The sequence below is a fragment of the Chrysochloris asiatica genome, unplaced genomic scaffold (genome assembly GCF_000296735.1).
Source record: "Chrysochloris asiatica unplaced genomic scaffold, ChrAsi1.0 scaffold00140, whole genome shotgun sequence".
In the NCBI taxonomy this organism is placed as follows: Eukaryota; Metazoa; Chordata; class Mammalia; order Afrosoricida; family Chrysochloridae; genus Chrysochloris; species Chrysochloris asiatica.
In genome coordinates, this window is record NW_006408658.1 from 7,022,006 (window position 1) to 7,044,180 (window position 22,175).

Below are 22,175 nucleotides of genomic sequence, written 5' to 3' on the forward strand. Positions count from 1 at the left end.
CAGTGGGTGGGTCACAACCAGATCCCTGTCTCCTTCCAGTTCGATCTGTTCTTAGCTGCCATACTCTGAGTTTCCTAGGTGCATGATAAACTTGCAAAGACTGACGGGGTATGGGGAGCATGCTGAAGGACAGAGCTGAGGGTTTCTCTCCCTGCCTTGAAGGTAATGTTGGGGTAGCTTCTCTCCTGGAGGATGGTTAGCAGCTTATAGGCCCAGAACAAAGGCCAGAGTAGGTCAAAATTCCTACTCAAAACCTTGAGGAGGGGTCTTTCAGGGGCTGTGAAGAGGTAAGCAGTTCTTAAGCTGGGTAGACAGGAGGAAGAGGCATGAGGGGAAGATAGGTCAGTTGCCATGCCACAGCCATGGGGCCTTTATTGGATGTTGAGGGCATGTATAGGCACGTATATGTTAGAGTGTGTGGCACACCTTCTCAGGGTGTAGTGGTGCCCGGATGTCCAGTTTGTGAGTCTTGCTGTCCTTATCGATGATCTCCAGCCGAAGCTTGGGGGGACGCTTCTCAGCTTGGGGTGAGGGCAGCTCAGGGCTCTTGAAAAGTTGTTTGTCTGAGTCCTCCACAGTAATGCGCAGAGTACAGCCACCTGGCAGCAGATCCTGCTCATAGGCTGCCGCCAGCTGGTTCACCACGCGGCGCTCTACCTGCAGATGGTGGTAAAATGGTCATCACTGTCGTGGCCTGAGCTTGAGGCCAGGCTCTATCACTTACTGTTGAATCCTTTGGGGTAAGCTCAAGTTCTAGTTTCCTCATCTGCACAGTGGGCTACCACCACCTAGCTTGCAGGGTTGGGCTGAAGACTCAGTGATGTCAGTGTCTGAGGACTCCACCCTAACTCACCACTTCTGGTAGGAGTTCCTACTTAGCCACCCTCCAGGACAAAGGTTTTAGTTTGATCTTGTTTGGCTCTAAAGAAGGAAAGATTTACAGCCTCGGAAACCCTGTACAGGGTCGCTATGGGTCGGAACCGACTCAACGGCACTTAACAACAACAACAAAGAAGGAATATCTGTTCTGAGTGTAACCAGCTCAAGGAGCCACACTAAAGAGAGTTAGGCTGAGAGCACAGGGCATGGGGATGGAGCTCCAGAGTGGGGGTGTGGAGGCATCGTGTGTCTCTTTGGCTCCTGTGCTCAGAGTTACGGCTCACCTCATGCTTGATGGAGCGGGCACCATAGTGCACATTGTAGCCGTCGACCAACACATCTGCCACCTCGCGGTCCCAGAGCAGCGTGATGTTGTGCCTTTGTTTGGCCTGAAACAGGTCAGACAGGAACATGTCTGTGTGTAGCCCACCACTCTGCATCTCTCACCGCTATGGCCTGAGTCAGGGAGAGACTGTGAGCCCCCAGGGCACTGGTTTCACAGCACTCTGCTCCACACTGTGTGTGTGTGTGCGTGTGTGTGTGTGCACGCACGCTTGCATGCAGGCACCTACTCCCAGCCCAGTGTTCCCTGATTTCACTGGTGGATGTCCCGTCCCCACACATACTCTCTTGGCCCAGAAGTTCAGTTCCTTGTTGACTAGTTGAATGAGCTCCGAGTGGCAGAAGGGGAGGAAGTAGACTATTTCATTGATCCGTCCCAGAAACTCATCTCTCCGGAAGTGAGCCTGGAGGGAATAAGGGAAAATACTGACCCTCAGTGGGGCAGAGGGAAGAGGGGGTGGGGCTTCTGTAGCTTTAGAATAGCAACACCTCCTCCCCAACAGATCCAGCAGGAAGGACAAAGAAAGATGTCTTACTTTTAGGATAGGGCGAATCACATTCTCCTTGAAGTTCTTTGAGATGGTGATCTTGTCACTAATCTGGACATCCCCTATGGAGAAAGAATCATAACCTGCCTACTACCCACATCTAAAAGTTTCAAAGGCTGTGCCTGCCCTTTGTCCTGTCTATGAGAAGAGCCCTGGTCCTACCCTGACTCTGATCCTGGTCAAGGCCTGGTCTTCCTCAGGGTAGGGCTGTAGGAGGGAAGGGAAGGGAGAGAAGACAGTGCCAGGATCACGACGTGAGTTCTGAATTGGAGGAAGGGATTCACTCTAACTAGAGAGGTGACAGACATGCTTCTTTTCAGTACTCTCCAGGGCCTACCTTAAAGGAAATTTCCCTGGGGGAAATGGACTGTGTGTCCACCTCCACACAGTTTCTGAGCACCAAAGAATCACTATCTAATAAGTATATCTCTTCAGTATCCAAGACCTTGGCCTTTTTGGGGGCCCCCACCCCCTGTCCATCCTTCTGTTTAGAACCCTCCTGATACCCCACAGACCAGGGCTTTCTAGAGGAAGTTAACAGTAGAGGCACTGTTTTCTCAAGTTTTTCTCCCTCCACCATCTGGTATGGTGCCTAGTCTGTGCTAGCTGAGGACAAAGCTGCCTACCAGGACTTTCACCTAGGTCTGGAACCCCAACTCCTCTTCTTGCCCCCAGGAGATGTGCTGGTGGCCTGGTCACTTGCCCAGACAGCTCAGGCCGCAAGGCATACCAAGGTTCTCAGCGATACGGTTATGGCTCAGCTCCAAAGCTTCCTGCCTCAGCTGTAGCGCATGCTGTGCGATCTCGTCACTGGCCACGTTGGAGGTCATGATGAAGATGGCATCTTTGCAGTCAATGGTCTTCCCTTTTCCATCTGTCAGCCGGCCCTGGGAAGGAATAATGAGTGTTCAGTCAACTACAAGCTAGGGCAGACTTTCACACTCAGTAGGCACCTCCTCCAGGAGACCTCCCCAGGACTCCATGGACCTATGTAGAGCTGTTCCCTGTCCTGGGTTCTCTGAGCACCTTATTCATATCTTGCTACAGTGCGTGCACTGCCTTGGGTTTAACTGCTCCACATCCCGAGAGTGCCTCTAGGTGACATTGCACCTGCCCCCATGCATCCATTTATCCAACTACTTTCTTGGAGGACCAGTCTTGGTCAGGGTCTGTGTTGGGGCACTGAGAATTCACTGAGTCGTCAATATTCTCCCAGTCTAGAGAAGTACCCTAAATCTGCCATAAACACCCACTGCCATTGAGCCTGACTCTTAATGACCTTATTATATAGGACAGAGTAGAACTTCTCGGGGTTTCCAAGACTGTAAATCTTTACAGGAGTGGACAGTCTTGTCTTTCTCCTGCAGAGCAGCTGGGGGCTTTGAACTGCCGACTTTGAAGTTAGCAGCCTAATGCTTAATCCACAGCATCACCAGGGTCCCTCAGTAAGCATTCAATACCTGCTGGCTGAATGCCTGAAGAATCATAGACGTTCTTAGAGAAAGTTGTAATTATGATCCTTATAAAGAAATTGAGACAGAGAGGTTAAGTAACTTGTTCAAGGTCTCACAGCTAGAAAACAAAAGACCTGAGACTTGAACTGCCTGACTCCAGATCCCATGCCCCTCCTCTGTACCAGACAGACCCAGTGAATAGCAATGGCAATTCAGCAACCTGAGTATTAGGATAAAGGGAAGGCCAGGTTGCTGCAGGACTTCAGAGAAGGGTATGTGATAGGGCTAATGTGAGGGCTAGATGTTGTCCTATTGGTGAAAAATCCTTAGTAAACCATGCAATGCACATGCCCAGAACTATTAGAGCAGACATGAAATACATATTTGTTGGATCAAAATGAAAATGTTATGTGCTGTGGAGTCGGGTCTGACTCACAGCAACCCTGTACAGGTTTTCCAAGGCTGTAAATCTTTACGGGAGCAGAAAGCCTCATCTTTCTCCCACAGAACGGCTGTTAGTTTTGAACTGCTGACCTTAAGGTTCGCAGTCCGATTCATAACCACTACGCTACCAGAGAAAATAGGGGTAATTAATTTCAACAATCTTTGGAGCCACTGTCTGGCCGACAGAGGGATAGAAAATAATGGTCCTCTTTTAACCAGCTAGGGAAGTTTCCCTTGAACTCTTTCACAAGTGACATGACAAGACTTTGGGCATGTCACCAGGCAAGACTAATACCTAGAAAAGGACCTCCTTTTTGGTACAGTAGAGGGTCAGTGAAAATGTGGGAGACTCTTAGTGAGATGGATCGACACATGGACTCAAACATTCCAGCAGTCAGAAGATGGCACAGGCCCGGGGAACATTCAGTTCTTAGACATAAGGTTACCATGAGCTGGAGCTGACTTGATGGCAACTAGCAACAAGAAGTGACGTAGAGAAAGCATCTCTATGGGAGGCAGGTACACTGGGAAAAAAGGAGAAAACAGTGGGCAGAAAAGACAGAGGAACTAGAAAATCTAGCTGTGAAGGGCCGTTCTGTTCAAGAGCATGAAGCTCCACCCACTCAGCAAATCTTAGCAGTCTCACTGTACACCAGGACTTTTACCATCTTTACTGACAAACGTCCTGATGGGGATGCATTGAGACAGTCTGGTGTAGTAACACTGAGCATGCGGAGGGCACTTTCACTTGTATCCTGCTCAGTGCTTTCCATGAACTAGTCTATACTCTGCCAGAATGCTGCTCTAAGAGGGCAGAGGCTTGTTCTTATCACTGTGTCCTAGAATCTGGCATAAGGATTCCAAATTCTGCTGGCTAAATGCCTACAGACACACAACCTTATTTTCCACTGGCCCTTAAGCACTGATCTCTGAGAAAGTGTGTTTCAAAATCTCTAGTCCAAAGGGGTCTGGAGATTAGAGATCCAGGTCACTCTCCTGGCCCTGCTTGGGGTGGGAAAAGAACAAGACAAGTGCAAGTGGGTGTACTTGAGTTTGCACCATCAGCTTCCTACTAGCTCTCCCTGCATGGGGGTTATGCCCAAACAGAACCCACTGAAGGCAAGCTTCGCTTTGGGTCCAGTCTGCATGCATGTGTGATGTTTTTGAGCACGCAAAACTGATACCGTACAGTACCTCGGTGAAGCTCACCGCTGAAGACTGAGTTCACACATGGCTGTCCTGGCCAGAGCAATAACCCAGCAGCAATTTCATTCCAAGAGACCAAAGCTCTGCTCATAACTGGGCCTGACGATGGGTCCCAGGTGAGTGAGGGGAGCAGGTGCAGTGTCTGAGTGACCCCAATGGTGGCTTTCAGAGTTCATGTTCCTTCTCCTCAGTTTCCTTGGCAATAACAGATGTCCCAAAGAGGGAGATATCACTGTCCCCACCTCACTCTGCCTGGGTTCGGCTCAGGAGTCTTACTCCTAGGTTACCGGGACTACTTCCCCACAACTTTATGTGAATCCTTGCTGGGAGTGGGAAAGGGGAAGCAGTCTCTTCCTGGGACTCCTGCCCTGGGCTGGAAGCTTGGGGTCACTGGGGAAATGGCCAGCATTAGTCCTGCTTGGGAAATCAGTAAGAGCATTTGGGTTCCTGAGCTGTGGTAGCGATGGGGTCTTTGCTGCTTAAGTGCCCCAGATCTCCTACCAATCCCTAGGCATTCTCTCTTTAGGGAGTCTTCCCTTGTACCCTGAACTGGATTAGTGTCCTCACAGTCCCCTGTACTTGCTATTTATTCCTTGTGTAGCACTTAGCCAATCTTCTTCAGGTGCTTTCTACCTCGCCAATTCATGAGCACTCAGGCAGAGACTGTATGTGCTTTGTTTGTAGCCTCATGCCCCACACAGTGGCTCAAGCATAAAGAAAGGAACTGCATTCTCCTCATTGTTTTCCTATCTACTGAGTCCTGATTTAATTCTCTCTTGATAGTTCCAGGCTCCTTCTTTGCTCTTTTCCTTTCTCTCCACACTCAGTAGACCCTGGCAGGCAGTCTCTCTCAGTCTACCCTCTCTGTATGGGATAACTCCCGAATCTTGATTTCCAGTTTAGACCTTTCTTTCTCTTAAATATAACAGGATAACATCCTCTTGAGCATCTCCATCTGGCTGTCATGCAGGTATCCCATTTTCAACAATTCCTAAACTTAGCTCATCACCTTCCTTGCCAATCTGCTGTCATCCTCCTGTTTCTCTGCCTCAGCTGATGGCAGCAGCAGACATTCCATTATCCGGGCCAGAAATCAAGTCCCTGGTCATCCTTGGCTTCCACCTCCCTCTCCCTATATTCAATCCCCAAATCCTGCAGAGTCAACCTCCTCATCCGCATGACCCCTGCTATAGAATAGGCCTGCCCATCTCTAGCCTGGACTATTCAATAGCTTCCTGGACAGTCCCCTTCTCTAGTCAGTACATTATCTGTAATTTTGCCCTACAAGACCTTCATAAAACACAAATCTGACCACACTTCTTTATTGCTTCAAGTTTTCACTGGCCTCCTCTCTACCTCACCTTCAAGACTCTGTTCTCCTTTTACATCTTCAGTTGAGCAGTACTGAATAGCCACAGTTCCCTGAATGCACCAGGCAAGGCAGTTTGATGTCCTTGTGTTTTTGCATATTAAGTTTCTGCTGCCTGCTCTTCTTCACTTGTTCATCCAGCAAATGTTTAGATCATTTTTTGAAGGTTTGTGGAATTACTGTTAAATTAATATAGCATTTCCCCTGACTTTGTGGGCTCTGGGAACTGATGGAGTGAATAAGACAAGGTTAGTGCCCTCAATGACTACATATGCATAAATTGTTGTTGTTGTTAAGTACTGTGGAGTTGGTTCCGACTCATAGCAACCCTGAACAGGGTGTCTGAGGCTGTAAATCTTTACAGGAGCAGAAAGTCTCATCTTTTTCCCACGGAACCACTGGTAGTTTTGAAATGCCGACCTTGAGGTTAGCAGGCCAACTCGTAACCACTATGCTACCAGAGCTCCTTATATGCATAAATATGACTAAGTAAATTATGACACCACCATTCTGATGTTGGTTGCACTGTAGTGGGCTTGTGTGTTGCTATGATGCTAGAAGCTATGCCATGGATAATTCAAATATTTCAAATACTAGCATGGTGGACAGGTTTCAGTGGAGCATCCAGATTAAGACAGAGTAGGAAGAAAGAATAATAATAATAATAAAAAAATCAAAAACAAAAATCCAACCAATGAAAATTCTATGGATGACAACAGAATATTGTCTGACGTAGGGCTGGAAGATGGGTCCTCCAGGTTGGCCACAAGAGACTTGAGCAACCAGCAATCATGAAAAGACGGTGCAGAACTGGGTAATACCTCATTCTGTTGTACATGAGGTGGCTATGAATTGGAGCTGACTCAATGGCCACCACCACGATTACTAACAAACTTGATAGCAGCTTTGGTCAATGGAACCAAGAGGATAAACATCAGAGACTGCAGTAGGCTGGCTGGGGCTGCAGGAAGGAATCAATATCAACTCCCCAAAAGACAGTATGTGGAGTGAGAGCAACAGGGAAGGGGCGGACAGGGCTTGCATGTAGAAGCTATTGGCTTCTTGCAGGTGCGGCTGGTTGTATTTCAGCCAGCAGCTGTTTTACCTCTTTCTGGGCCAATGATGCCATCCGAGGCACCTCTCCAGGGATGCCAGTGATCAGCTGCTGTGTCTACCCTTTCTGAGCTGGGTTCGCCTTTCGTGTGATGGTTAATTTTATGTGTCAACTTGGCTAGGTGATAGTGCCCAGCTGTTTAAACTCCAGTCAAAATACATGTGATTTGATTAACATTTACAATCAGTCGCACTCAATAAAGGAAATTGCATCTATAATGTGGTGGTCCTTATCAATCAGTTGACGACTTTAAGAGGAAAAATTGAGGTTTCTTATAAAGAATTCTATTTCAAGATTGTAACAGAAATCCTGCCTGAATTTCCAGTCTGTCGCCTGACCTAAAGATTTTAGACTTGCCAGCCCCTAAAATCATGAGTCAATTTCTTAAAAGCAGCCAACTTCTCTCTTTTGATAAATATATATATTGGTTCCATTTCTCCAAAGAATTCTAACAGTTTTTTGAGTGCTTTGCAGCAGATCAACCTCTCTCCCTCTGGCTCTCTCTTGGCCCTAGCTGCATGGTAGTTGTTTAAACAGTGTTAAGAGTGCAGGCTTTAGACACAGAGAGGGAGAGGGGCTGTGTGCTAACAACTGGGGGCCAGGCTTGTAGTGTATACCCTTTGGCTGGTTGATGATGCATGGAGGGGATTGTAACCATGACAATGAAACGCTATACGATAGGATGAATGTAAAGCTAATGTTCTCCTATGTAAACTATCACATAATTCACAATAAAACATTAAAAAAAGAGTGTAGGCTCTGGAACTGGACTTTTTGGGTTCAAATCCTACATTCTCCCATTTCAATTATGTGACTGTGAGCAAATCACTTTGCCTCAGTTTCCACATCCTTTAAATGGGAGCAGTAACATCTGTCTTCATAGAGTTGTTGGACTCAATGAATTGATACATACAAATTTCTTGGAGCAGTACCTGGCACATAAAGTACAAATACGTCAGCTATCACTATGTCCCCTTTCCATCTTTCTATTAGAATATAGTGCCGGAAAAGAGGAACGCCCCCCAATGACATGGATTGGCCAAGTGGCAGCATCGATGGACTCAAGCGTGGCAACAGTAGTGAGGTTGGCCCAAGGATCGGGCAGTGTTTCGTTCTGCTGTGCATAAGGTCGCTATGAGTCAGTACCGACTCGATCGCACCTAACAACAACAAAATTAGGATGGGAGCTCCCAGAGGACAGGTGTGGTCTGGTCCATAGCTGTGTACCTGAATTCTGTCAGGAAGCTGGAAAAGAATGGGAGTTTTCTGAGAACATGTGTGAATAACTGAATATGTGAACTTTGAAAAACTGGCCTCTCATTCCTGGATGGAAGGCCCAAGGGCAAGGAACAGCCGAGGGGCTAGGAAAACAGCAATAAACCTGGGGCAGAAGGAAGGACACTGAACCAGGCAGGGAAGACAGTGGGAAGATGGTGGAGAGATACGGATCTGGGTCCTCCTAGTACATGTTCTGTTTGGTCATCTGTGTACCTGTGACACGGGAAGCTGAATTTCTCATTATTTCAGGGCTGGAGGAGTCGACATAGAAAGGTGAGTTAGACTCTATCTGGACAGATGCTGGCTAACACAGCTTTTGTATTAAAGCGGGGGTGGGGGGGAGGGGGTTATGGGAAGAGAAGTTTCAGTTCAGGATCTGCCCGTGGCTCTTGGAAGAAAGTGAAAGTCATTCACTCCTGTGGTCTTTAAGTGCTCCCTCCTCTGGACAAGGTAAGAAGTGGTAGAGAGGGAGAACTAGGATTCTGAGACCAGGTATGTCTACCATTCAATCCTGGCTCCTCCACACAGTAGCCCTGTAGCCTTGGGCAAGTCATTTACAAACTCTCTGACCCTCCCTCAATTTCATCATCTGTAAGAAATGAGAGAATTTCTACCTTGCCTAGATATTGTGAGGGGTGGTGATACTGTTTGTAAATCTTGAGTATGTGCCTAATATATAAAATGTGCTAAAGAAAAGGGGGACTTCCAGTGCAAGGAATGTCTACTTTATGAAGAGCTGGGAGCTCCTCAGAAGATCAGGGTACCATGAACCAGAGTATCCGAACATCAGCATCACCAGCAGCAACATTACAGCATTTTAAAGAACTGCTGGAGGGAATGGAGGGAGGACCAAGAGCCAGAAGGGTCCTTTGACCTTATGTGGTCTGCCGCTCTTTGTCACATGAAGTCTCTGATGCTAGACATCGGCAATGATTTGCCAAGGCCACAAAGCAAGTCAGGGTAAAAAGCAGAGTGGGAACTCACACTTCAGTTTCTTTCTTTCTCCTGGCCCCTCTGTCACAGGGGCCATGAAATTTCAACTTTCAGGCAGTGCTGCTCTTCTCTTAATGCAGAGTGCAGTGGGGAGGGGCTACGTCACATGCGCTGATTGAATGCACATGTGGCACTGTAAGTTAAAGACGATCAGATGAGCCTTAGACCCTTGATTGCTGCTAGTTCCAGCCCCCCATGCCTGGTTCTCCCACACCATGCTGGCCCTAGCTCCAAGCTGACTTTCACCTCATCAAACAGCTGTAGCATGATGGTGAGCACATCTGGATGGGCCTTATCCACTTCATCGAAGAGCACCACGGCATTGGGGCACTGCTTCAGCTTCTTGGTCAGCTGGCCACCCTCCTCATGGCCGATGTAACCTGGTGGAGACCCAATAAACTTGGCCACCTGGTGGAATGAAAAAAACAAGCTGGGAAGTCCCTTTCCAACATGGAGCGTTCCTGTTTTTCCACACTGATAAGACTGCCTATTTCAACAAAGAACAGTCTCTCCTGGTGTGGTAGGAATCCTACACAGATGGGGGTTGGGGCAGGTAGATTTTGTATTTATTTCTTAGAACAGATTCTATGCAAAACAATCTGGAGTCCTGCTGTACACGTGCCACAACAGGACAAATCTCAAAGCTGCTGGAATTATCTGAGGTCTAAAGGCCCAAATGAGAAATGACAAAAAGATGAAGGCAGAGTCATGCTGACAGGCCCTCCGAAACAAGCTTTGCAGAGGTGTTTCTTAACAGGGCTCTCACTCACCTCATGTCGCTCCTGGAACTCAGACATGTCCAACCTGATAAAGCCCTGTGTGGAAACAAGCAGATACTGAGTCTACTTAGAGGAAGAAAGGTAGACGGGAGAGTTAATTTAAGGAGGAGAGCACCTCAAACACCCCACCAGGTTTTCAGACCCCACCATTCCAAGATTTTCTATGTATTCTTATGATAGATTTTCTGGTTCCTTACCTCCTCTGGCCGCTCACTCTCCACGATTCCCCTACTCCCTATCCTATTAAACACAAGTGATGTTCCTGCCCTTGTCAATCTGGCTCAGATTGCCTCTTCTTTCAGGCAGGTTGCCCTCTCTCCATGCCTCCACATTTCCTGAGGGCATCCTGTGTGGACTAGGCACTGGAGCTATACATGTCTTGCTCTTTGACCCTGAAGAGCACCCCATTGAGTGGGGCAAGCAGAGTCAGTCCTACTCAGAGTGGAGTGTGATGAGATGGAGCGACACATGCCCAGAGAGCCCCATTGTGCTCCTTAACTCTGCAAATCTGTGGGCACATGTCCCTTTGTCTTAGTTTTCCTTTTTAAAACGAGTATGCCTTTTACTTTTAAAATATTTCTTCATTTTGTTAAAAAGAAAATCCATTAAGTAGCTTGTAGCACATTTCTCTTTTCCTTGGGTGTGGGTGATTTCCAAAGAAGTGGCCACCTGGGGTGAAGTCCAGGGGAAGAGGATAGTACAGGAGGTGGCTATGAATTGGTACAGATAGTCGTCAGCTGTTGCTGAGTGGCTTCTGACTCCTGTTGACCCTGTGTTTTACATAACACTGCTCCATAGGGTTTTCTTGTCTGTAATCTTTCTGGAAACAGATCACCAGGCCTATTCTTCCTCAGTGCTACTGGGTGGGTTCCAGCTGCCAACCTTTAGGTTAGCATGTTGACGAGTGCAAACTGTTTGCACCATTTTGGGATCTTTGGTTCAGGAAGGAGCTTATATATGCAGCAGCTGTCATTTAAAAATAAAAAACACGGAAGGCTGTTCTGTTTTCAAACCTTTCATCACCCTATGTGAAATGGGGACAAACTGGTAAATTTACAATCTCGCCTCCTAGAGTAGCTAGGAGCAATATTATGGAGAGAGAAGTTGAGAGACTGACTTCTGATTTGACTTCTTCCCCTAACAAGTGACCCTGGACAAGCCCCTAAAGCTGTAGGGCCTTAGTTTTAAAAAGTGTGTCTAATTAAGCGTCCGTCCTCATGGGATCAAATATGAAAGCAGGTGAGTACTGCTGTGAACAGTACAAAGTGAAGAAGAAATGCAAGACAAGGGAGAGGCACTTAACTGAGTGCCAGAAGAGCCTTGACTAGTTGCATTTCACACTCTCTCACTTGATGCTCATGACAGTCTTAGACATAGGATTTGACAGTTTCACTTTGAAAGAAGGAAGTTGAGACTTCGAGAGGTAAAGTAACTTGTCTAGGGTCAGTGGAATGTAGAACTGAACTCAAGACAAGGAATGTTGGCTCCATAGCTCTGTCCATTGCATTCCACTGCCTTCAGGGGTGATGGGGTGACTTCCTTCTTTCTAGGTGAAGCTGTACTGAAGGACTTCATCACCACGCTTCAGGACAACCTGCGCTGATGTACATCTTCCTTCGTTTAGATGCACCAGCTAAAAAATCCCTTGCATCATCAATCTTTTAACAAGCCCCTTCCCCTTTCTGCACTTATTACAAGTCAGCAGATACTTTCATCCTACTTCCACTGTGTATGAAGACATATTAAGACAGCTTGGATAAGGAGATTATAATTTGTAATTAAATATTAACCTTTCTGACAGAATTAAACTTAGACCACCCAGAATTCTTCATCCTTAATCAGGTGGTTCCTGCCCGTAACTGCATCTTCCCTAATAGTCTTGCTAGTTTATGGTCCTTTCCTGAGTGCTAATTGTTTCAATTGCTGCCAACCTGATAAATTGTATTTGAAAATGCTACTTTGGTTGGAGCATATTAGTAAGCCATGTGTTGCTTCCTGCCTGTCAAGTGGGTCTACTCTGGGTTTGGTTGAGGCAGAACCCAGCAATTGGCAGAGGCAGGGAAGGTGGTGAGGTTGGACCCATGAAGGAGGGCTCAGCCTGAGCTATGTTGTTTCTGTGGCTGCTAGGTTCTCAAGGAGGAGGCAAGGGGATAGTTAGGTCAGAAGAGGGACAAAGAGGTACCCAGGCAGCTAGGCCAGAAGAAGGAGCAGAGGCCTGAAAAACTTCTCATCAGCTCAGCCGGGGAGACTTTCCATAGGCAGTGAGCAAAGATACCTGGGTTATAGGAAATCTCTGATGCAGGGCAGAGGGACCACTGGTGCCTTAACCCCAATACTGGGAAGGCTGGCAGAAGACTGTCTGGCTTTAGCTGACATGTTTCTGTACTATGTCTGAGGTTTGCTCTTTCTATATATCTGTCTCTCTCCTTGACAGCATTTCCAGTCTGTCTAGAAAGACAACCTGGGAAGGCTTAGCAAAGCGAGAATCTGAAAAACAGGGTACGGGGTGGCCCTCTCCTATGGAGAATAAAGAGCTCCAAGCCATGGGAGTAAGGATGAACTATAACTACCTTACAGGTGAAGGCATAAGAAACATGTTTAAAAACTCATGCAGGATGGAGAGACGCAATAAGGCTTATTGTTCTGATTCTTACTTGTTCTATCCTAGAGTCCCCAGGGCTCCTTCTACAGGCCTGGATGCACTGGACGGTAATGGCATGTTTCTAAAGCTTGTGCTCTCTCCAGGATGTGTTCTGCAGGGTAGGGAGAGCATCTTAACTGCTGTTGTATTATCAGTTTTTAGTATAATACCAGGAATATGTAGAATAACCACTGGACTGCAAGCCACAAGGCCAGTGGTTTGAGCCCACCACCCACTCTGAGGGACAAAGATGATGCTTTCAGCTCCAGCAAAGATTTACAGCTTCAGAAACCCTATTTAGGGTCACTATGAGTTGGAACCGATTCTATAGCACTTAACAACAACAGTACAACACCTGGTATAGAGCAGACGCATGAAAAATGTTGTATGGGTGAATGCTATTTGGTTCTTCCAAGAGCCCAAAGAAGCAAGGATAATTATTTCCATTTTATAGATGAAAAAAACAGAAGCATAAAGAGTTTGGATAACTTGTCCAAATTCTTGGAACAGTTAGTGGCCAAGCTGGGGCCAAAGCTGAAGCCTGCTTCCAGGCCCAGGACCCATCTTTTTCATTAGCAATTGTTGGATTCAGGGATTCCAGGTTTTTTAGAATAGCACAAGTGATGAGCTCTCCATGACTTGCAGATCAGTCTTGGGTCCCAGACCTTTCTTACCTTTTTGGCATCTTTGTGCATATATTTGGCTGTCTGTTTGGCCAGCTCTGTTTTTCCTAGTAAGAAAGAAGGGAGAGGAGGTGAATTAGGATCTGATGACTACCTCTTGGAACCAAAGAATATTAGACATGTATGGACACTGAGGAAATGTTATATTTTATTTTATAAAAATTTTATTTTTAGAGAGGGTCAGCGATTTACCCAAGGCCACTTGGGGGATTAATGGTAAAGTTGGCATCAGAATCAAAGTCTGCACTGAATCTGGGTTTACTGTGAAGTGGAAAGTCGACTCCTATAATCCAGAGCTAATGTATCCTTTGAAACCCAACACAGACTTCACCGTTTCCAGGAGTGCCCTGACTTCCTGGTTCACTGCTCAACATCTCTCTGGTCAGCCATGGCTCTGCCATCCAGGATCTGGAGCCACATGCCAAAGAGAGGCTGGGAGGGGAGAAAGAGCACCTCTCATTGGCTTTATAGTCCTTCTTAGTAATATAGAGAAGAAATAATACTAAAGTGGAAACTCTGAAGGGCCATTTGGTATGCTCAAATCAAAGCTTGTGGAAGCCACTGTCTAGTAAAAGAAGTCCAGTTCTGTACTATTCTAGTCAGGCTGAGATGCTGTATCTGAAGGAAAGCTAGGCCCATGAAGGTGTTGGGAAGGAAGAAGAGGGAGGTGGGTCTGTGAGGGCAGACAATAAAGGGATGAGAATTCCTCAGATAATTGAATCCAACTGGCTAGGAAAATACCTAACCCATTTGATCACCTCTGGCACTGTGCTGGCCAGCAGGGGCTTTACTTAGCTTCCTAAATGGGTATCTCCTAGGCTGTACTGTGTGGGTAGCCAGTGAAGGTGGTTCCACTGCTCCCAAAGGGATGCAGAGGGGCTGAACCACAGCTAACTGTGGTCCTCCAGATAAATTCATGCCTGTATCACAGCTTTCAGAAGAAAGGGCATAATTCCAGCTGTTTATGACAATGATCACAAACAGAAGGCCCTCTTGGTGAGTCTGTAATTTGGAGGCAGTTGTTTTGGGGTCAAATGAAGAGCTGGGAGTTGAGGTGGGTCTTGTGACCCTGGTCTGTCGCAGCTGGGGTTGTCAGAATTGGGTTGGCCCCTCCACCTGCTCTCCCTCCCCAGCTGATCTGCTCCTAGTTACCTATTCCAGATGATCCCAAGAAGAGGAAGACCAGAGGGTGTTCTTCGTCGTACCAGCCATTCTCCTTCCTCCGGATAGCTATGGCCAAACACACAAGATGGGGGGGGGGGGGACGGGGAGGGAGGCAGATAAATCAATGACACAAAAGGCAGGATAATTATCACTAAGTATACAATATGTTTTACTGCTCTGCGCCCACTCAAAGTCTTCACTACCATTAGTGCTGCCTAATCTGATTAGCTGGCAAGGCCCCTAGAGATACCTAATCAGGTTAGCATGGATTTGGAAAGCTGCCCAGAGCAGATTTCGGATAAAGTTTTCCAGGATGAGCACTCAGCGTTGCCAGGGAAACTGAAAGGCGGGTGGATGGTGAACAGAGGTGAAGGGGGTGGGTGGCTGGTAAAGGAGAATTCGAGAGGAACTTGAGCTCAACTGGTTACCCACCTACTCATCATAGGAGAAGCCAACCTCCTATGCAAAAATGAGCAGAAGTCCTCGGCAGATCCTTAGGGATCTGGGGTATGAGCTCTGGACTCTCCCATTTGGGAACCCAATGCCTGCTTCACTGTCTGGATCACGAAGTGGAGACATAGCCAAATGCACTTTCTGGAAGTCAATCAAAGGATAGGCCATTTGATTAGCATCTATGGTCACCATGGCCTCTAGTGGGGTGTGAGGAGTGGGACAGATCTTGAGTAGGTTCCTCAGGGACTCAGCTCTGCTAGAGGGACACCTCACTTTCCCTGTATAATAGGAAGTACATAACCCAGAGCTACGCAGTCAAGATGAGGAAATTAGGTGCCACAGTACAGAGTGGAAGAGATCGCACTCAGAAGCACTGCTCATGTTCAAGGAAAGGGAGTGGTAGTGGGGAAGAACTATAACAAGAGTCAGTGACTGAGCATACTATACGTTAGGTGGAGTCCTGGTGTGGCGCTGCCGGATCAGCACTGGGCAACGAACTGCAAGGTGAGCAGTTCAAACTCACTAGCTGCTCCTTAGAAATCCTATACAGGGTCACAATGAGTTGGAACTGACTCAAAGGCATTTAACAAAACAACAGATATGCTACGCAGGAGTCCTGGCGGCATAGTGGGTTAATTAAACATTGGGCTGCTAACTGCGAGGTGGGTAGTTCAAACTCACTAGCTCCTCCTCGGGAGAATGAGGAGGCTGTTTGCTTCCATAAGGATTACGGCCCCAGAGAACCCTGCGCAGCAGTTCTGTTCTGCCTCACAGGATCATAATGAGTCAGAATGCCAGTGGGGTGAGGATACGCTAGGCACGAATGGAAAAACTGCCAACTTCTTATTTACCTAAGACCCCCACAAACACTCAGAGATGATGGTATTACTTTCAACTCCATTACTGGACAGGAAGCCAAGTGATAAAAGGGACTTGCCCAAGTCACACGACTTGTAGAGATGATAGAGTCACTACTCTCTCTAAACCTACCATTTTTCTTTTCTTGCATATGGCTGCTAAAAAAAGTAAGTATCAATTTGGGTTGCATTAACAAAACCGTGGGGACAGAAAACTGCACAATGTCAGAGTCAGTGTGCAGATGGAGAAGCATGTCTGGTCTTGTTCCCAGAATGTTGAGATTAGAAAGGGATCTATGTCACAGGACAAGGGGCTCAGAAACCAAGACAATCGAGAAAGAGCTGACAGTCTTAGGGATGTGTCTGTCTTGCCTGAGGTGTTAAGATCCTAATGATAGCCTGCAGAGGTCAGGGGAGGCTTTCTGGAAGCAGTGGGACTGATGATGAAGGCTGGCAAAGTGGTCAGCCTGACAGAAGTGGAGGGCAGGAATGAATAGTGGCAGGTGGATCAGATTACGTGGACTGTGCATGCCTGCCTTAGGAGTTGAGCCCTCTGCTTGTGGGCTTTCTCACTTCGATTGATTGTTAGTGCTGCACTCAAAGCACTAACTTGTTCTCAGAATCCTCAAAGGCACTTGAGAAAACATGCAACTCAACCTTCTCTCCTGGGCTAGCAAACAGATCTTTTCTAAACTGGCCTAGGTCTTCTGGAAGGACGGGCTAAAGGTGAACCCATAGGTCTCAGAGGCAGAAGTCAAAGCCTGGTTGAGGGAAAAGTACCTGGTGTACAAATGAAGGCAGGAAGGTAGGGTGAAGGTATTAGGAAAAGTGAACATATTATAAAATAGCAAAGGCTACACTTTGGTGGACACTCCCATTGCATGTGGGTGTGTGTGTATGAGGGGGCTTCAAAAGTTCATGGAAGAATTCTGTTTTTTCCACAAACTTTTTGAAACCTCTTCATATATATGTTGGGGTAAGAGAGAGGCCACATGAGAGGAGCTGCGTCCTTCCAGAAGTTGGCTGACTTGAGAATCTAAGTTGAGAAGCTAGGCATGAACTGGGTCTAGGTTTCATGAGATATCTAGAGAGGTAGCAGTACCCAGGTGGTCTGAGGGAATGGGGTTCCCATAGGAGGTCACATACCCAAGGATCTGGTCCTGGCTTCTCTTTTAGAGACGCTTCCCAGGCATGCATCACTGGGCTGTGCAGTACAAAACTGCCATAGAGAATGTGGAATTGGATTATGCCTAGGGCCATCTTTCCCCCACTCTCTTCTAATAATGCACCTGGGAGAGAGCTCGTTATAATGTCAGGCAGACTCTACTGTATAGCTGTGCCTAGTCAAATCTGTCAGACCCAGGGCAGGAGGCTGGGATGGGCTTGATCTGGGGCCCCCATGAAACAGGCAAAATGCCAACCATTAAATAATTACAACTTTGGGTATTTCTAATAATATCTGGAAAGAAAAATGGCTAAGAAGATAGAGCCCGACAGAGTGAAAAATGGAAGCAGCTAGGAAGGACTAGGGGGAAGGAGGGTCCCAGTGAATGTGGCTGGCAGGGGTGCTGAGGACCAAGGCTGGGAGCCCTAGGGTCCTGCTCAGGACAGGATAGAAGCTAGTACAAACAGACCAACATAGGGGTTGGCACTCTTACTGCAGACCAGCAAATATAGAAACTTACTCTGCTAGCCCTTTATAGTCTATGAAGAACTTCTGTAGAAATAATTTCATTTGAGCTTCATCCTGACCCTGTGAGGCTGGCAGGGCAGAGAACTTGATTCTCCTTTTGCAGATGAAGAAATATGTGTAAAGAAATTAGGTAACCTGATCAAGGCTTTGAAGCTCGGCTTTAACCCCAGCTCTGGCTGACTCTTGACTCTTGACCGAGTGCTTCAGGAATTTAGAGAAAGGAATCAGCTCTTTATTAACACAGCATCTCCTCACAGCCTTGCTTTACTCAGAAACAGTCTGTTTGCCGTCTCCCAATCTGGCCTGCTCAGCCTTTCAACACATGGCCTCTGGAGACCTTGCCCCGGACCCTCTGCTGCCATTGCTCTCAGGACCCTTCCTTGGCAGGCCCCATCTCTGCAAGCTCCACTCAGGTTCCTCTGCCTCCCAATTTATGTGTGCCCTTCCTCTACCAGAAACATCCTTTCCTGGTCATGTCTTTCACTGCTGGGCCATCAATCTTCTGGTGAGTTCCACCACACCTATTATCATGTCTTTAACTCACGGAGTTTGTGTTCTCTGGTTATGTTCTCGTCCCCAGGGTGGTATGGTGGACAGGGTAGGAGTTACAGGATCTAGTTTAGAGTCCTGGCTTTACCATGTACTACTTGAATGACTTTGATTAAAACATTTAACCTTTCAGAGACTCAGTTTCTTCATCTATAAAATGGACACAGTCATACATCCTGCGTCATCCCCACGTGAAGTTCAAGAGTGTTAATGGGCATGAAAGCAATTTGCAAGCAGCAAGGAGTAGAATGGTGGTGGTGGTTATGTGCCTTGGAGTCGGTTCCGACTGATAGCGACTCTGCATAGGGTTCCGAGGCTGTAAATCTTTACGGGAGCAGAAAGCCTCATTTTTCTCCCACAGAACAGCTGGTAGTTTCGAATTGTTGACCGTGAGATTAGCAGCCTGATTTATATCCACTATGCTACCAGAGCTCCTTAAGACGAGTAAAATAATGGTAGTCACAGCAGCAGCAGCAGCAGCAGAGGGGGCAGCCATTAAGCTCAGTAGCTTACAGACATCTCTCCATCTTTTTGCTAATTGTGAGATGGAGGCATTATCCCCATTTTACAGAGAAGGCTGAGGCCCAGAGAGGGGCATTGTAAGTGGCTTTGTCTGCTTCTTCCCTTGTATTCACGGAAGAGGTGCTCTCCCAGTTTCACTGGTATCTCATGTCAGCAGGTACAGGGTCTATTTCCTGAAGAACCCCTGAGATTAGCTTAACATTGGTGTAATGCTTGCTGACTAAATGACTTAATGTTTGGAATTTGTGGAATCATATAGGGGAAAGAACAGAGACTTCAATTCCCATTTTACAAAGAACAGACTCAAGAATCTCTTAGCACTTCAAATGGTTACTACTGCCTTTGGATGAAGAAGGAATCCCCTCTCTTCTTAACTTCTTCTCCGGGGAGCCTACAGCATCTGTTCAGCAAACAGGGTCTGTGCCAGGTGCTGAGGCACCCACGAGGAGGCCTGAAACAAAGTTTGTGCCTTGAGGTAAATGTTGATCTGAAAACTCTGAGTTCCAAAAGGAATGGGAGCGCTGGAAGAATGTGCGGAGAAATATATGGCTGAAGGATGAGTTGGGAGACTGAGAGGCATTCCAGTGTATGATGGGACATTCCAGGAAGACAGACCCAGTGTGTGCAAAGACTAGAAGACAGGAAAAAACTGCCTTCTCCTCCCACCCCAGGCCTCTGCCTCTGTTCAGCTCAAGACTCTAAGGGCGGCCTGGGTGGGCTGATTCACTCTTCTAGAAAAGGTGATCTAGTGTGGAAGACTTTTTCACCTAAGCTAGAACACGTTTGTTTCATGTCTGTTGCATCTCCATGGAGAACCTGTCCTTCAGAGGGACTCTAGTGGTTGGGAATCACCCAACTGTCTACCAGTCATTTTCTGCCTACCTCTTACAGGTATCAGGAACACAAGTGCTCAATCCTACTGACTGAATGGCTATTGGTGCCTTTGATTTGGGGGACCATGGAAAACAGGTCTTTTTTCTTAGTTTGTTAGAAGTATTCTTTCTTTGGCAAACTATTGATACTTAATAATTAACATATCAAAAATGCAAAGTCAGCTTTTACTCAGCCCTCCCACTGTGTTTGTGTTTATGTGTATTGTGTATTGTGTATTGTGTATTGTCACCTAAGGCAAGAGTGACACCTCTCCAGAAAAAAACACTGGGATGAGACTCAGTGTTGTGGAAGCATGTCAAAATGGGCTCAGACTTTGATCCACTTTGGCTCAACCAAATTTTACACACCTGTGTGCCCAACTCTGAGGATGAGAGGTGGCTCTTGACCTCTGGAGGGAGAAAGACATGCAAACATATGAACTAACTGTGGTAAGTGCAGTGATGAAGAGGGCCCTGAATCTAGGTAGAGGAATAGGGCAGGCTTCCTAGAAAAGGCCTAGGTTGCGGGTGTCTCGGTAGGCAATGTGGTTAAGAGTAGGGTAACGCAGGCAACAAGAGTATCAGGAGCAAAGGCCGGGAGGCCTGCAATGACTTGATGGGTGAGTGGAATGGCAAGCAGTCCTGTAGATTACTCACACCACTCTACAACTCAGGAATGGCCTGGCTGTTTCTTAGATTAGAAACCAGGACTGAAAGGAAGGATCCAGAAAAGTACAGGGCTTGGGAAGAAGGGTATATTTTGGGCTGGTCAAAGAGGGAAGTAAAGCAAGAAGTAGGATGGTGTGCACAGAGTGTGCCACATGACTGATACTGATATTCTGTAACTCAGGTTGGACCCCAGCACAGAAGGGCAGTTGAAGTGGCAGAGCTGTCCCAAAGGAGTGACTAGTCTGAGTCAACTGAAGCCAGGTGAAGTGTGTTTGGGGACACTGGGAACACCTGAGAAGTTGCCAGGTGTGTGTAGCTGACCTACCTGGAGGAGGCTTCTTGGATCAAATGTGAGGGATGGCCTGTCCATTCAAGGGTCAAAGGCCAAGCAGTATACTTGATAATGAACTATTTCAGTGTATCATATTCCCAGTACGATGGCTATGACAGATTGTCACGGAGATGGACCAATGGCCATACTAAATTAGGGAACTCAACATCTACTTTGAGCAGGGTGCTACACCAGGAATTGGGAAAACAGAAACAATTAAGACATGCCCTAAAGGAACTTGCAATCTCTGGCTCCTGAAGTGAGTTGGGCAAAGTAGAAACTAGCCAGAGTGCAGGAGATGGGCAGTGGTGGGGTCCAGGAGGCCAGAGAAATAGAATTTCTGGCAGAGAGGACAGTGTCATTAAATGCAGGCAGGAGACAATGTTGTGTGCAGGGACAGAGGCAGTGCGTGAGGGTGAGCAAGCAGCAGGGCTGGGTGATGGCAGCAATGACCACTAAATGGTTTAAACAGGAGAGTGATGCTTAGATTTGCATTTTATAAGAACCACTTCAGCTGGTGAGCTGACCTGGTTAGAGGGGAAGGAATAAATGCAGGAGACCAAGGAGAAGGCCACGGTCATGGTTCAGATGGGGGACACTGACAGCCTGTGCTAGAGCAGTGGCATTACGGCAGATGTAGGAAGCCAGGTCTGGGAACTATTTAGAGGGAGAATGGTAGAACTTCATACCTGATGAGCTGTAAGGGTGAGGGAAAGAGTGAGGGGCCAAGAGGGCCTTTTTCAGAGATAAGAACACATAGGGAGACAGGTTTCTGGTGAAGGAGAGAACTCTAGTTCTGCATGTGCTGAATACATAAGCTGGTTGCTTTTCTCAAGAGGACAGTGGGGCATAGGAGCTGCAAAGCTCCAGGGAGGCCAGCTTGACAGGGCAGGCATCCTCTCCACTGCCTGTGACCAACAGCAACTCTGGATTTCAGGAGCAATGCCTCGCTTTCAATGCCAAGGCTCTGGTGTGTGAGATTTAGGTTGTCTTTGCTTTGACTCTATGACCCTAGGCAGACCAGAGAGGCCTGGGGGTCGGGGCTGTGGGGTTGGTGCTTAACTTCCTCCATTTGTAAGGTGGTAACTGAGCGCCATCCTTACTGAGAAGCCCTGCAGCTGGGAATCACACTGATAAATTCACTGTATTACTTTGCACAAATCAATATCCCAGCACTTACCAGGGGTTGATGTGACCGAAATTGGTTTCAGCCAATTCGTGAAGGTAATAAATGGCCATTTATCATATCAATTCATTCTGCGGCACTTCTCTGGCTGCCCATCCTCATGGTACCCATGGGGTGCCAGGCTCCATCTAGCCAGCCTACATGTGACA

General features: G+C 47.1%; 1 protein-coding gene across 3 annotated transcripts in view; it reads right to left on the minus strand.

Annotated features, from left to right (window-relative positions):
- Positions 1-317: 317 nt before the first annotated feature.
- CLPB (ClpB caseinolytic peptidase B homolog (E. coli)) overlaps positions 318-22,175 on the minus strand; it is a 208,692-nt gene continuing 186,834 nt past the window's right edge. For all 3 annotated transcript variants that reach the window (XM_006870266.1, XM_006870265.1, XM_006870267.1), the window contains 9 exons: positions 14,883-14,960; positions 13,722-13,777; positions 10,398-10,442; positions 9,874-10,035; positions 2,500-2,656; positions 1,758-1,831; positions 1,506-1,625; positions 1,164-1,268; positions 318-657 (listed from right to left, as the gene is read on the minus strand). In XM_006870266.1, coding sequence (XP_006870328.1) covers positions 409-657; positions 1,164-1,268; positions 1,506-1,625; positions 1,758-1,831; positions 2,500-2,656; positions 9,874-10,035; positions 10,398-10,442; positions 13,722-13,777; positions 14,883-14,960 — 1,046 coding nt within the window. In that variant the 3' untranslated portion in view covers positions 318-408. The remainder of the gene's footprint in view (positions 658-1,163; positions 1,269-1,505; positions 1,626-1,757; positions 1,832-2,499; positions 2,657-9,873; positions 10,036-10,397; positions 10,443-13,721; positions 13,778-14,882; positions 14,961-22,175) is intronic.